At 43.9% G+C, this 16,078-nt stretch overlaps 1 protein-coding gene across 1 annotated transcript in view; it reads right to left on the bottom strand.

Moving 5' to 3' along the window:
- The window catches only part of ITGA4 (integrin subunit alpha 4), a 365,777-nt gene that overhangs the window by 291,369 nt on the left and 58,330 nt on the right, over nt 1-16,078 (bottom strand). Inside the window, exons 3-4 of the mRNA XM_069225453.1 lie at nt 14,865-14,971; nt 14,622-14,751 (exon numbers count right to left, since the gene is read on the bottom strand). Of these exons, the coding sequence (XP_069081554.1) occupies nt 14,622-14,751; nt 14,865-14,971 (237 nt within the window). The remainder of the gene's footprint in view (nt 1-14,621; nt 14,752-14,864; nt 14,972-16,078) is intronic.

The following is a 16,078-nucleotide window of genomic DNA, read 5'->3' as shown; positions in this document are numbered from 1 at the left end:
AATGATTACTTGTGGAGCATTTTTGTGTTTATTATTATATGCACAGATCCCCTTGGGGAATACTGCGTTGCACTAGTGGTGTATGTGTCTGGAAGCGGAGTGAGGCAAATGAGGATTCTGGTGTTACTTTCGGAATTTGAAAAGGACTGTTCAACTTTGGTGATATTAAGGTTGCACATGCTTTGAGAAATGGCAGACAATTTCTGTGGGCTTAGTACTGGCTTTGATCATTGGCAATGCAAAGGTATGATTGTGCATCATTAGAACATAAGGTGACAGAGAAAGATGATCCTCAAATGATCTTGAAGAGGGACCAGAGACCAGGTGAGAGCACTGCTGACGTGTGACATCCTGGAGATACCATGTACGTGATTGACAAATAGTCTAAAGTCAGATAGAAAGATCTTAATTTGAACTTTCATTAGCTTGATTGGATGGGAAGGCGGTGGATCAGAGATGAGCAGAGATGCTTGGCAAATAAATGCCTCCTCCTTTCCAGCTTCATAGATGTATTTCATTATGGTCATAAGATATTTCATGCAAAGAAAATGTTCCTATACTAGTACCGATATTCAGATCACTGTTGCACATCGAGTGACAGGTGGGGGTAGGAAGGGGCAATAGGTGGGCGGGCTTAGTTGGAAATACCTTACTCTGTTTTGCTGTTTGGTATTTTTGAAATTTTACAACTGACACTTGCTTACTTGACAACGTTTTAATGCTAACTATTAATACCTGAACTCGTCTGTAATCAAAGGGACTTTCATATGACTGTGTATTTATGCGTTCATCTTGCTCATGCTTTTGCTGTGGGAAGGAGTAAAAATGATACTTGTATTGAGGAACAGGAACAAGTTTGATATTTTTTTGTTGCAAATTCAGTGGAAGTCCTAAAAATACAAGGGTGAGTAATTCACCAAGTTTCAGCAGAGTCATCACGGTATAGAAGTGACCGATAGAAAATAAAAGAAAATAACAAACCTGGCCTCACTAGGTGTTACCACTTACTCTAGACGTCAGACGTGCCTACCAATTCCATTTGAGCTGTGCATTTAAAATGCTAAAGCACTAAAAAGTGACTTGTGATTTTGTTATTGTTTGGCCCCAAATCACCTTTCGTACGTTTTTAATACTCATGGAACTTTATAAAACTGAGTCTTTTCAAATGAAGAAGTAACTTCAAAACTTGTGATTCCTACTTCAGATTTAGGTAATTGTTTGATTTGTCACCTTTAAATTTCACTCAGTAGCATACACTGTACCCCAAAATCTGAAAAATGAAGATTTCCCAGTGAATTGTGCCAATTTCACAGGTGAAACATTGTTGCCTTGGCACATGCTCATTTGCACTACCAAGAGCGTGTATGTTGTTCTTGCTTGCCTATGTCAATTAGAAAGTCTACTGCTTATATTGCTCATAATATCAGATGGTAACCCGTTCTAGCACATGCCACTTGTTTAACTGAAGTAACATAGTACGTGGACAGCCTGTGGTTTATCTGCTTTGCGCTTTTCAGACTGAAATCCTGCTTCACTGAGCCCCATGGTTTGTCTGCACTTGAGAGGATTTTTAATGAAAAAAAACACGTTGGCTTTGGAATAATGCCGTAGTTTGACCCGCTGAAAAGTTTAGGAGCATAAAGCAGTGAAGTTCTCTTGTAAAGGATATGGATAGTGAGGTCTCCTAAAAGCAAATGTCAAAAGATCAATTCTAAGTTTAGAGTCAAGGGATGGAAAACATTGTGGTGTGCAGCCCATCCCTATGGTACACACTAAGGGCCATATTTATACTTTTTGCTGCAAAGCTGCAGCGCCGCAGTTTTGCGTCAAAAATATTACCGCCGGCTAACGCCATTTCGATGCGCCGTGCGGGCGTCAAATTTATACTTTGACGCACGGCGGCGCAATCAACAGGTCGGAGTCATTTTTTTTTAACGCACATCGTGGCGTCAAGTCGTAAAGGAAAACCACGTTAACTCGACGTAAATGACTGTGGGTCGATTTACGACAGCGCAACCCGGAAATCGCCGTTTTTTTTTACGCAATAGCATCAAAAATACCCGCGAACACTGCCCTTTCAGCAGAGGAGAGCCAAAATGGATCCCAGATGCCACTACAGACCCCAGGAAGATGACAGCAGACCAGGAACCAGCCAGGATGATCCATACAGGAACCAGGACATATATAGAAAAAAAAGAAAGTGTAGAGGAGCAGGAAATCCTGGTTAAAGAGGTGACGGAACACCAGCACCAACTGTTCATCACCTCTAAGTTGCCAATCAGTAGGAGAGAGGCCATATGGCAACAAATTGTTGACAAGATCAACAGTGTGGCTGAAGTACGCAGAACAGTCACCGAGTGTAAGAAACGCTGGCATGACTGCAAACGTATGACAAAGGAAAAAATGGCCAGGAACAGGAAGGCAGCACTGCAGACTGGAGGGGGGAGTCCAGCACACCAGGAGGCCCTGGACTACATGGAGGAGATGGTCGCAGCCGTCATCCCTGAGGAGATCGTCACAGGGATTCAAGGACAGGACAGTGCAGACTACCACGAGACAACACACATGCAGGGTAAGTCGCATGGGGAATTAAAATGCAATAATGTTGACTGTAAGCAGGGGGGGAAATACCACTACACATTGCATGTAAGTCAGCATATACATGGAGTGGCATGGGTAAAGGGGCACTGCAGGGGGGCATGCCCTGCACATACAGAAGCTGGGGCACAACATTACACAACACCAACAACAGTCCCATGGGGGCATCCTGTCATGACAACAATGGAGCTAAGGGAAAGCCTCGACAGGAGGGAAGGCCACTACGTCAAACTTACATCCTGGCACTCGTCAGCCAAAATATCTCCTACATCAACTAGGGCCCTATCAGCAATCCACTAGCCAAAACAACAACTGCAATGTAACTGCAACAACAGTTGACACTAACACCTCTGATCTCTGTGCAGCTCAAGTAGCCAATGGCAGTAACCTCCCCATGGAACATACATACCTAAATTAGGGGGTGAGGATGACATCTGCAACAATCTCCTGAAACAAGACAAAGGCCCCAGTACACTCATATGTCAATGCCCATAGTTGTCACATACATCACCCAAAGTAAACAGCAATAGGAGCGACACAGCACTAAGGACACACACATGCTGCATATGTCAGGGTCCTTCACGTACCTGGCTATCAAGGCAACATCACAAATGTCATACTGCTCAGACAACAGCATTGAGGAGGGGACACATGCAACTGGTCACTTAAATACACCTGCACAGTCAGAGGACCAAATAGGACATTGATACGATAATCAGGGCAATCCAATTAAACACACATTACCCAACATCAGCAGGACACATTAACAATGTCTACATCCATATCACATCAAAACATTGCCATGCATAGGATATGCCACATGTCAATTACAATTAAGTCAATGTGAACAATCAGGGATTGGGGCAGGTCCTGAGAGGCAAGTGTGCTGCCAGGGCAATCAGAACAACCACAGCCAGTGAAAGGTCTCACCATAAGAACAGATATACACGGAGGGTAGGACAAAAAGATGGCTATTCCCTATTTGGTACAAAGCAACACCTAGAGGCGATTAGGCAGACAAGTCTGATAGCTCTATATCATACATGTGACACACAGGTGGGCCATAGGCCTATAACAATGCCCATATTAAGGACAGCAGATACCAATACCAAAAAAGATCACAAAGTAAATCCATCAAAAGGCTGGCATGTTACGTCAAAATTGTCACAACACAGACACACTAATTGTACCCTGTTTCATTGCAGAGGAACATGGATCTCCTGCCGATATGCCTGTCCCAGATTTCCCTGATGACATGGATGACGAGCCCATAAACATTCCCCAGGAGACCATCCAAAAGGTCCTTGAAACCCTCCAGACCCCACCTTCAGTCACAAGGAGGAGCACAGAACAAGCAGCCATCACAGAAGAACCACCCACCACCCCAATTGCAAGACCTGCCAGCTCCTACACAGCTGAGGACTCTGACGACACTGGCACCAGCTTTGAAAGAACTGTAGTTGGAGTACAGCGGGAGTTAGCCAAGGAGGTGCGGGTGGGGATGCAAAATATGGCAGCCAGCCTTGAGGGGGTGCGCTCGTGCATGATGTCATCTGCAGATCAGGCAGCAGCCATGCAAGCCCTAACATCCATACTGCAAGGACTACAAGAAACTATAAAGGAATTCACCACTGCAGTAAGGGAGTTGCCACACACCTCTCACCCCAAACTTTCCACTGCATGCACGAATGCAATCATGACTCCCTCAGGGCCTACCTGGCTGCCTACCATCGTGATGTAGCTGCTATTCTCAAGAATCAGCAGACCCTCCTTGCTGCAGTACTGCCCTTAAGACCTTCACAGGAAGCAGCCACCGGGATGTCTGACTCCACGTCTTCTAACACTGAGGTGTGTGTTGCCCCTTCACAACCAACAACAACAAGGACAAAGCAGGCAACACACACATCAGAAGAAGAAGACATGGAACAGATCACATTCACACGGAAGAGTACCCGGAAGCACTAGTCCCTGCACCATGGCCTACTTTGACCAAGGTCCTACGTTTTGTCAAATGCCAGTCTCACTACAACTATACTCAATGACTGTTCTGCTAACCACTGTATAACTTGTCAGCATTGCCAGTGAATGTCTCTCTCCTACTAATTGGCAAATCCTGTCCCTCTGCACTGTCTGTAACACCACCCCAGCATGTCAGGAGCATCATCCACACCCCTTCTGTAGGATCACCATGTAAGAATGCACTAGAACGGACTCAGCAAACATGGACAATGTACATTTTGCACTACAGCACCTATCAATAAATAGCACTTGCCCACCTAATATGTCTCTGTGTTATTTGACACATCAACTGTGCAGTAGATAACTCTAAAGTGCCTGTGTGACAACCATGTAGCTTGTCAATACAACTGTCCTGACATCGTGTAGTCTGATACATCTGTGCAGTGGCCAGGATTGCATCATAGCCTGCCCATCCTGAGGAGAATAACTGATGAAGGGAGAAACCACACACAATCATGCTGTGTTGGACAGAATAATGCTCCATCAATAGCAATCAAAGTCAACTAATGGTGGCTGATAAATGTGGGCACCATGCAATACTAAAACATTAAATTATGCAGTATAATCTAAACAAACACAACTAAACACAGCATCATATCACCCTTTCTGAGTATACTTCCATGAAGGGAAGTCATGCTGACATTTTGCACACATGATCTATGTCAGCAATGAAGACAACAAGACAAGAGTGTTAACAACAACTCATCTACAAAGATGTCCCTGAACATCACACTGCAGTCCGACCTAATAAATTACCCACAATACCAAGTCTGGAAGCACACTTTGTGATGTAGAATACCTACTCATCAACACAAATCCTTGGTGATCCATGTAAACTACTAATGGTGGGTCTATCAAATGGTGGATACTTACCAAGTTAGCACAGGGGTAGCTGCCATTTTAAACCTCTATTTTCTTTGGTGTGTAGCATAGGACCCAAATGTCATAGAAAAACAATCACCTACACTGATGACAAGGCCATGATCAAGTAGCAGTTAACACATAATGCAAAGGGTTAACTATATATTTATTCATATGTATTCACACCAGAGGCAACTAAGGGAAAAGTCATACCTACACTAATCTAACCTGACTACTCCTAACCCACAACTGTCCCTAACTAACCTAAGCTAAACTTACTCTACACATATAACGAATCGATCTAAACATCAACCCCCCACCCACCATTATGAGACAGGACACATGCAGGACAACACATACTAACCTACACACATACTATACTATCCTAAACAATCATATATTTTTTTGTATTTTTTATATATATATATATATATATATATATATATATATATATTTTTTTTTTTTCTTTTCTTCTAAACAGACAGGAATCCCAACATTGACCCACACACACACTCAAAAATGAAAAATAGAAAGAATAAGGACCCCCCACCCTCCTCCCTAACACTAACTAAGCTAACAACCTATACTAACCTAACACTAATCCCCAAAACCCACCTATCATGATAAAAAGGAAAGAGGAGAGAGGGGAAGGATACATTAAAATAGACCAAATAAGTCCTAGAGGTTGGCCCTCTGTAGGGTCCGCCTGATGGACCGGATCCGCTTCTTTATGTACGCCACATATTGGCACAGCTTGTCCACCTTCCGAATGAACTTGTCCATTTTCCGGTCTAAAGCCTGGAATGCCGCAGGGTCAATTGGAGGTGCTGCTGCTGTCTGTGTGCTGGCAGAGGTGCTCTGTGTGGGAGTTGTTTGTAGCCCACTTGACTGTCCTGCAGCTCTGATATTGCTGGGTCCAGGTCGTGCTGCAGAGGCAGGGACAACTGTCCCCGCCGTTGCTGGGGCCACTTGGGGAGAACTGGTGGATGTGGTGGTGGTGGCTGTAGTGGGCAACGTTGGGCCACCCTGTGGTGAGGCCCACCATGCTCCGGAGGCCCGATCCGCCTGGTATTTTCGGGCCATTCGTCGGAACCCCGACTGCACCTGCAGGATGTGCCTGTATCTCATGGCCCGCCTTTCAAAATCATGCCTCTGTGCGGCACTCATGTTTGCAGCTGTGAAGAGAAAGGGCAACTATTTACCATAGGAAATGCATTGGGTGGAATAGCACAATGGGTCAATTGGAAATTACTTTTACTGTAGTTGTAACAGCTCATATCACCACATAGATCATTGAAAGTCTCAGAGGAAGTACATTGGAAGCCTGCATACAAAAGGGCATCTCACACCTAGCATATACATGTCTATAAATGACGGGTGACATCAGCCTAAACTTCTCATCAAAATAATTAGTAATGCAGCTGACATTATGGCTGCACCTCCTCCGCCTATTGCCTTGACTACATATGTCAGTGTATGTGATAACAATCACAACCCTCAATATCTGCGATTTGTAATTGTTTTTGCTAGTATAGAACTTATGTGCCATAACCGAGTGTGTACACTAGGTTCAAAACAAAGTTTCAAATGGTCACAAGTATGGGTGACATACTGGTTGCTACAGTCCTAGGTACCCTATTCCCAAACACATGGCAGTCTTTGAGGGTGGGGTGGGAAGAACCTCCAACAATCCCATAATCTATGCACACCCAGGAGTGTATAGAAAGCTCAACAAGTTTTTGCCTCCACACACACAACACCAGTGAAGGCCTAGCAACAAATTGGAGTCAGCTAAACCTTGTCCTATCCAAGGTCCACACATGTCCAAATGTACTGACTTAGGCCAACATCACATACTAACAGTGAGGCATATTTTACTACAGACACAGAGGAGCAAGAACACCCATGATCATGAATAGCATGTACACCTAGGCCATTGCACTCTAGTCCCACACACTTCTAGTTCAACTTGTGGAAGTACATGCCCCCGGAAGATCCAACCTACAGTGTACTCAGTCCATCGTTAACTAGGGAAGCAGCAGATTTCAGTCAAGCCTTTTGCAGAAGCTATCTGGGAGAATGTCACACCCAGGAGTGTATAGAAAGCTCAACAAGTACTCAGTCCATCGTTAACTAGGGAAGCAGCAGATTTCAGTCAAGCCTTTTGCAGAGGCTATCTGGGAGAATGTCAGTCTGAAATGCAGACTCAGTCCGAGACAAGTCCCAGAGCAACTCTTACATTAACCAGTGTATTCCACATGACTCACCCCATTCCCCATAGCGGGCCCTACTGAAATGGCCTACAGACCCAAAATCTGAGAAATGGATAAGCATAGGTCAACTCAAAATGAAGTGATAATTGAAATCCCACTAATGGAACAATACTAATGAATGGGCAGCGCATCAAACCTTGAATTCTGTTGAACACACAGTAGTCCATCATGCATCACCACCAAACATTAAAAATAGCACATATGCAACACTCACTGTAGGTGTCGGGGTCCTCAAAATGAGCCACCTCTCCCACTGTGTACGGTGCAGGTCCACCTGTAAAGCATGGAAGGAAGAATACACTCAGAATCCGTGCACTGACAAACAATTGCAATTAGAAAGACAATGTGAGAATATGACATGAGTAATGAAACCCTTTCACACATGCTCATACTGCATGGAATTATTCATGAGAAACATTTACATTGGATGAGTGTCCTGCTACAGTTACACACCCTACTACACACATGCAGTGGCCTGGACAGTTATGTGGTGTCAAAGATGCACCTCCATTAGTATGCCCCAACAATATAGGGGTGCATTCACCTCATCATGTGCATCCAAGAGAGACATCCAAAAGCTGGTTACTTGAGGACTACATGACCTCTCAAACTCAAACAGCCTATGTGGTCATTTTCCCTACACACCAACCAGACACACATGTGACATATGTGTGGACAACATTGCTAACTTCAATTGACGTGAAGGCAGCGCTCATTTATAGCATCATGTAGGGTTTACAAATGTCAGTCTAGCTATGGCGTATACATATGTAGGTATGATGTTTCAACATCCATTTTTCACTGGCTATTGTGAGCTGTAGAGTTCTAATTGAGTCATTAATGTGTTGCTTGTCTGACACAAAGGCAGCACTACATTACATACTGCTACAGGCAACCGGTATGTGTAGAAAACATGAGCTACCTGACTGCTAGCATTTGTCTTCCTTTACATTGTGCATCAATTACCCAGTAGGTTTCCCTAGCATTACACACAATCAGCTACTTATCTGGCAGATTGGGTAACAATCATCACAGCTTTAAATTGTGCACATGTAATTGATGTGTACTCACCAACATGGCCACCAATCCTGATTCCCAGGTGGTCCAGCAGATCTTGCTCCCTGGATATCAGATCAGCCCAGCGGTGCTTCAGTTGATGTTCATTCCTTAGGCTACCATATACACGGACCAAGTGATGGCGCACCTTCCCCACCGGACTTTACGGGCCTCCGTGTGATACCCCTGTATCACCCTACCCCCAGCCTCCAGCATGAGTGGGAGGAAATGGCAAACAAGCCACATAAATCCACCCAATTCCTCCTCACCCATCCTGGCAAGCCGTGGCCTACCAGACATGTCAGCACTGACAAAGGGGAAAAAGTTGTAGAAAAAGGAAAAGTGGGAAATGGGGAAAGGTAGAGTGGTGAAATACAAAGAAAACTTAAGAAGAAAAGCCCAACTAACCCCTATATTACAGTACCCACAACAGACTCCCACAGACAATAAATGAAACACTGGACTTGACAAAAAAATACAACACAGACTCAGACAGTATTCAACAACAAGACAATGATAACAAAAGCACAATTGAGAAGGTACACTGGACACAAAAGCACTAATACACAAGACAACACTTTCCACACAGCCACACAGTCTAGAATAATCTGAGACTGCAAAGTGAAAGTGAAAGTACACCCACTGTACAGATTCTGTAAAGAGGATATCCTATTACATCACATCCTGCATAAAATGGCCGCCTTTTTTTTTCCGCTTTGCATCATTTTTTCACGCATACAGCTTGTGCGTCATATTTTTTGACGCATAGGAGTGCACATAATGCAGAGTCAAAAAAAAATTATTCATTGGTCCATTATATTTGTTTGAGGCTTATTTTACAGTTCTAGAGTTGAAAATTAAGCCGCTGGCAATTATGATATCTAAATATAAAAAATAATTTTGACTCCGCATTATCTGCACTCCTGTGCGTCAAAAATTATGACGCACAAGCTGTATGCGTGGAAATATGACGCATTATGGAAAAAAATGGAGGCCATGAAATGCTGGATATTATTATATCTATTTTTTAAATAATTTTTTGACTCAGCATTATCTGCACTCCTGTGCGTCAAAAATTATGACGCACAAGCTGTATGCGTGGAAATATGACGCATTATGACAAATATGTCTTTCATTTGTCAAATTGTAAAATTAATTTGGTCATGACCAAACGGTGCTAAGTGATACACATTTGGGGTTAGCTATGGCAAATGTCCCTTATAGGATGTATAGAAGGTATTCACAGTGCAATAGTAATGATTGGTCAGCCTGTCACTGAAAACGTGTAATGAGACTTTCAACTGGGCAACCTTGGTGTGCTGAGTGAGAGAATGTCTCAGATGTCTGGATCCGGCATGTGTCATTGCAACATTTGTACTCCAGTTGGCCTCTGTGGATGGTAATGTATCAGGAAACATCATAGCCTCTGTGCAGAAGTAAATGGCTGGTATTCAACACACACGACTCATCTTTATCATTTGAACAATGTTACTCAGCGTTTGAACAGTCAGGGTCCTCATATGCGTTACCTTTTCATGGACATTATCTGAGGTTGCTGGCTTTGATGGAGGCCATTTACACCATCATACACTATGGTCCTGGTCCACTGTCACACTTTGTAGTTTAGGCATTAATGAGGGCCAGACAACGGAAGGGCCAAGATTTGGCTATTCAAGGGCACTGTCACAAATCGGATGCAAATAACAGTCATATGATGCTATACTATGTATTTGAGTATACACTGATGAGGCTAATGACAAATTAGTGTCTGAGGTACAAGAGGTTTTGGACAGCACATGTGGTCCATAGGTGGACCCCAGGTATCTGTAGAGTGACCCAAGGACAGGTGCTAGTCAGGCTGACAGGATGCTGGGTCAATCAGGAGCAAGTTCAGTAATTACATGATCACGTGTTCTGACTAGGACTGGTCAGAGGGAGCAGTAGACAGTTGAGATGTCACACTGTGTATGTCCTGTGTTGTTTTGAAGGTGACACATGAACCCTGATAAAGTTTTCTACAGCAACATTAGTGTCAAAGCTTAATGATGTAATAGCTCAAATTCTAACATGTATTCAGTAGGAGGCATCAGCAGGGGACGGGGCATGTACATTTGGGTGGTGTGCATGGAGGGGATCACTGGTGTGGCCTCCATCTCTGTCTCACTAGTCCTGTCAGATGGGATTTGCTGATAAATAGCCTACAGTACCTTTCACAGAAGAATCAATCTACAGGTGATACCAGGCCTTATAAACTCAAAGCCAGTGTATTATATGAGCTGAGTTCCATGCAGTGAGATGGTAGTATGACAATGGCAGGCATAGGAAAGGGTGTGGCACACTGGATGACTCTTGTGAGTGTGTGTGTGTAGATGAGGGAATCTCAGTGTACACAAATCGGCATTCCAGGGACCTCTTCAGACAGGTGGGGTGTGAGCAGCTGCAAGTGTGTGTAATGTTTTTAGAAAAGGGCTGACATGTAGATGGGATGTGATGTGCTGGATGCTTGTCATAGGTGTAGCACTTGTGCTGTGTATGTTCTGCTTATGTGTAACTCTAGTGACAGATAGTCATTGCAATGATAGTAAGTAGTTGGAATTACTGTTGGCAAGAGTCTAGTACTACATTCCTGTTCCTGAAGCATTAGCATGTGAACTGCCTGATGTATGAGGCCTGTTTTCCCCTAGTTGAGTGATGGTGTTTTAGTTGTGTGCCATCTGCTGCGACGATCCATGTTTACTACATGTATGTGAGTCATATGTGTGGCCCTCAGCTATTACCCTTCAAAGGTGACCTGTACAGGATGTCTGTCATATACATTGTGTGTGTATTTGACCATTGTATGGTGGCCATTACATTTGTGGTGTATTTTTTTGTGTCATGATTGTTATATCATTATTGCTCAGTGAGACGACATTCTTCTTCAGATATTTCAAGCTAAAGGTGGGCAGAAATGAATAGGCCAAACCATGATGTGGTGTTTGTTATCAGTGTTTATTTACAATAGTGCATTAAGTGGTGATGGTGATAATTATGAAAAGAAATTATTTACAATGTGTTGGCGCCTCCGCACTCCAGCAGCCACGTTTGGTTGTTCCCCCTCCTGTTGCAGGCCAGCATCCTCCTCTTCGTCGTCTTCAGGCATGTATGGGTCTGGTTCGAGGAGGGGAATGTTCCTTTTTACACAAATCTTGTGCAATATTGCACATGTGAGTATGATCCTACAGACCATCTCGGGGGAATATAGTAGGCTACCGCCAGTGATGTCAAGGCAGCGGAACCTTGACTTGAGGATCCCAAAGGTGCGCTCGACAATGCTGCGTGTCCTCTTATGGGCGTCGTTGTATGCCCGCTCTGCAGCAGTACTCAGGTTCCCAAATGGTGTCATTAGCCATGGCTGGATGCCATACCCCTGATCAGCTGAAGGAAAAACACAGAATGGGATCATGTAGATGTAGCTTGCATTATTGAAAAGACCTTTAATGGCAGTAATTGTCTTGTGTTGTGTGTGACTCTTTTGTATACTGATGTGACATCCTATACTTGTAGGCTATACTATCTGCATTGTGTTGTTTCCTTGGCTGAGCAAGTGTTTGTCTGCTAACCGTTTGTCAGCAGTATGTTTTGGGATTTGCAGTACAGTGTGCCCTCCCTAGCATTGTGACTTGTGACACAGGTGTCCGTGTGTCTTCACTGAGGGTGAGATGATAGTTCCATGCACATTTAAATTTGGAAGTGTTGTTAACATGTTCATATCAAAGTACCCTGTACATCCCATACCTTGAAACTTATGCAATGTTTTAATGTACAGGTCATTGTGACGCCTACAATTTGCAAGGTGACATTTAGGCAACCACACTCATTAATGTCTTCACATAAGGCTGTACAGTAAATTCCAATGTGTGACAGGTTCAATGGTGACTTAAGAAACATGGCTAGTGATGTAAGGACCTCAGTGTGTTCCTGTCTAGATGTTGCTGTTGTGGTGTATGTGTTGTGTGTCCTAGAGGGTTGCTGTGCAGTGTGTATATAATTAGGTTTCTGTTCTTACCAACAAGTAGTCCATTGCCATACCGTCCATCCTGGAAGTGTTGGTTGATGGTGCAGTGACGGAAGATGAAGGAGTCATGTACACTCCCAGGATATTTAGCCACGATGTTGGTGATCAATCCCTGGTGATCGACTATGGCCTGCACGTTGATTGAATGTGTGTGCTTCCTGTTGCGGTAGAGGTGTTCTGTTGCAGCAGGTGGCACAAGGCGTACGTGTGCGCAGTCAATTGCATCAAGGGCATGTGGGAAGCCACTGATTGCGTGGAACCCCTGTTTTGTTTCCTGCTGCTTCTGTAGTGTGTTAGGAAAGCAGATGTGGAGGGGTGTCAGGCGAATGATGGCATCCAGTACTTTTGGCAGAAATGCGGAGAATCATAGTTGGGATATTCCGCCAACCAGGGCACCAGTTGTTTGAAACGAGCCACTTGCCAGCAGGTGAAGTACGGCAAGCAGCTTTGTTTCTGTTGGGATGGTGCGGGGTGTCACTAAAGTGGGGGCCAACTGCGGTTCAATGTTGCGCAGCAGCTGCTGAATGGCCTGCCAGTTCAACCGGTACCTCTGTATGATGTCGTGTTCCCTGAGGCCATGCAGGGTTGTTCTTGGGCGGAATATCCTCTCCTGCCTTCTGCGCTGCCTTTGGGGTCCCTGCTGGTGTTGTTGTAGCTGCTGTTGTTGCTGCTGGGCTCTGCGTCTGCGTGCACGCTGGATAAATATCACCTCCATGTCTCCCTGTTGCTGCTCTGCTGTTTGTTCTGTGTGTTCTGATTAAATACAGGTGTGTTTGCCCCATTTTAACGCCTGCCCTGACACAGGCGTTAAAGTTTGACGCAAAGCGGGCTGTGCGTTGTTTTTTTGCTCCGCCTCCCGGCCGAGAGTCATTTTTGCCCGGAAGCATAAATACGACGCACGGCCGTGTGCGTCGTTTTTTGGACGGGAACGCCTACCCTGCATATCATTAACGCAGGGCGGGTTGCCGCATCCAAAAAATGACGCACACGGCGGAATTTTGTCGTCCGCGGGCTCGGGCGTCAGAGTTTAAATATGGGCCAACGTTTGCGCGTCAAATTTTTTGACGCATAATCGGCGCAAACGGAGTATAAATATGCAACTAATTGCTTTATTTTTCTCGTTAATCAAGATCTCCTTACTACTAATCTTCTAAAAAAAAAATAGGTGCTTTGCTAATGAAAGACAAGATGGTATGCTAACTTTTCAAATGCCAATTGTTCAGAACTGTGTGTGTGGAGCACTCCACCTGATGGCAGAAAATGCAGCATCCCACAAGAATGCACTACACCACACTGGACCTTTGAGCAAGGCTTTACACATTTCAGTCTTCTGAGCTGGACCACCAAACCCTTTGCTCAGAGGGTCCAAATCCTACTTATAAACAAATGGCCAGGACTACCCAATATACACAGAATGTCGGCAACAATCCGAGTCATCATGGATTTAATAATGTGACTGGCGTGTTGTACTTCCCTAGAACAGAAAGAGAACTATGTGCTTTGTCGGTACACTGTATTTTGCTTTGCAACAGCAATGTGTGAAAGAGTAAAATTGACTCTTGTTCCACCCCACTCCACATGCTTGGACAGACCTATTCTACCAGCAATTACTCAAGACTGCTCTTTATGGTGTCCAATTGTAAACGGTGGTACACCACATATTGAGTAGAATAAGCATCACAAGCTAATGAATTCAACATTTCCTCAAATAATTGTGGTTGATCAAATTCACAGTTGCAATAGCCAAATCCTATTACCTTTGTAACATGGACTTATTCTCTTGCTGAGTTCCATCCGAAAATCAGGCGGTATTCCATAGCAAACTCCATGGGGTAGTTTGTGTTCCTTCGCAAGGTAAAATACATTTTTCCACCTGTGTCCACAAGCCTGTATAAAAAACATGCAGCACTATGTAAATGTCTACACGATTTATTGGTTTCATAGATGCATTTGTTTTATGTGAAATATCACATTTCTGACAGCAACATAAATGGTCCTACCACAAGATTGCCATTTTTTCCTGATTGTCTGGATAAAGACACACCCATCCACTGATTATCTCTCTCCTCCACACATGTCTTTCCACAAAATTCCCCCAATGGATTACCTTCAAAACAAAGTGAAAATGAAAAGCATTAACATCATTACTGTAGGATGCACAATAAACATTAACGGCGTTATAATTATCTGTTCATCTTTGGAAACTGGCTAAGTGTTAGACATTACGTTTCTGCTAAAACAGTTTAACCTGACATCTCCACGAACAACCTCCTTACCCACAGTGTTTTAACACTTGTGAAAGGAAGTATCATATAGGTGATGTGCTTCAGCGTTAGAGTTTAGGAACAGATATTCGGCTGCAATTAAATGTCTAAGTTACATTTCACATCAGTTCCACTCAATAATGCAATAATACTGTTTAGAAGTTTCCGAGAGAAGCACAGTGAGAAACTGTGGCACGTCCTGCATGCCTCACTCAGGTTAACTTTTCTTTCATGGACTTACAAATAGATTTTGTTTTTTAATATGCTTATTCATTTCATGCATTAAAAAACTTAAGAGAACAGAAATGTGTGCACGACTTGATGTATTACATAAGTGTCATGTATACGTTAAATTAATTAAATAAATTACACGGTGTAATGACATGGAATTGCTCCTGTTGACCGGTAATTTGAGCAGTATGTGCTTCTCAGTATTTGTAATGTCTACTGTGGCTCATTACATGAGGGACACAATAGTGCATCTAAAAATCGATCAGTACGCCTTATCTTCAGCGGATTTCTCATCTCTTCTAATCATGCATTTCCCCAGCCGGGCCTTAGTTATGAATTGCACCTGTACAGGCGGTGTGAAAACTCCAAACATGAAATTAACATCACGGGTGGTAACAACTGGTCAGTACCGTGCAATTACAAGTTAATTCCCTGGGAACTGGGAAACACTGTGCAGATCCGGTTTTAATGGGCAGAATTCTGCACAACTGTCAGGTGCCGGGTGGAGATGGAGGGGTGGGGTGGAGGGCGGGGTGCTGGGAGTGTAAGGTAGCTGCCATAGGAAGGGCATGAGCATTACATGCCACAAAAGTGATCAGGAGGAGCAGTATCCCACCCGGGGCTAGCACACTGACTTACTTGCAATGACGACCCTAGTGATCATTATCACTTATCTTGCAACCGACACTACAATGTTAGTGTTTCTGGAGTTATATTTG

This window comes from Pleurodeles waltl, chromosome 3_1 (assembly GCF_031143425.1).
Source record: "Pleurodeles waltl isolate 20211129_DDA chromosome 3_1, aPleWal1.hap1.20221129, whole genome shotgun sequence".
NCBI lineage: Eukaryota > Metazoa > Chordata > Amphibia > Caudata > Salamandridae > Pleurodeles > Pleurodeles waltl.
Note: the sequence above shows the minus strand (reverse complement) of the source record. Positions and strands in the feature narration are given on the sequence as shown.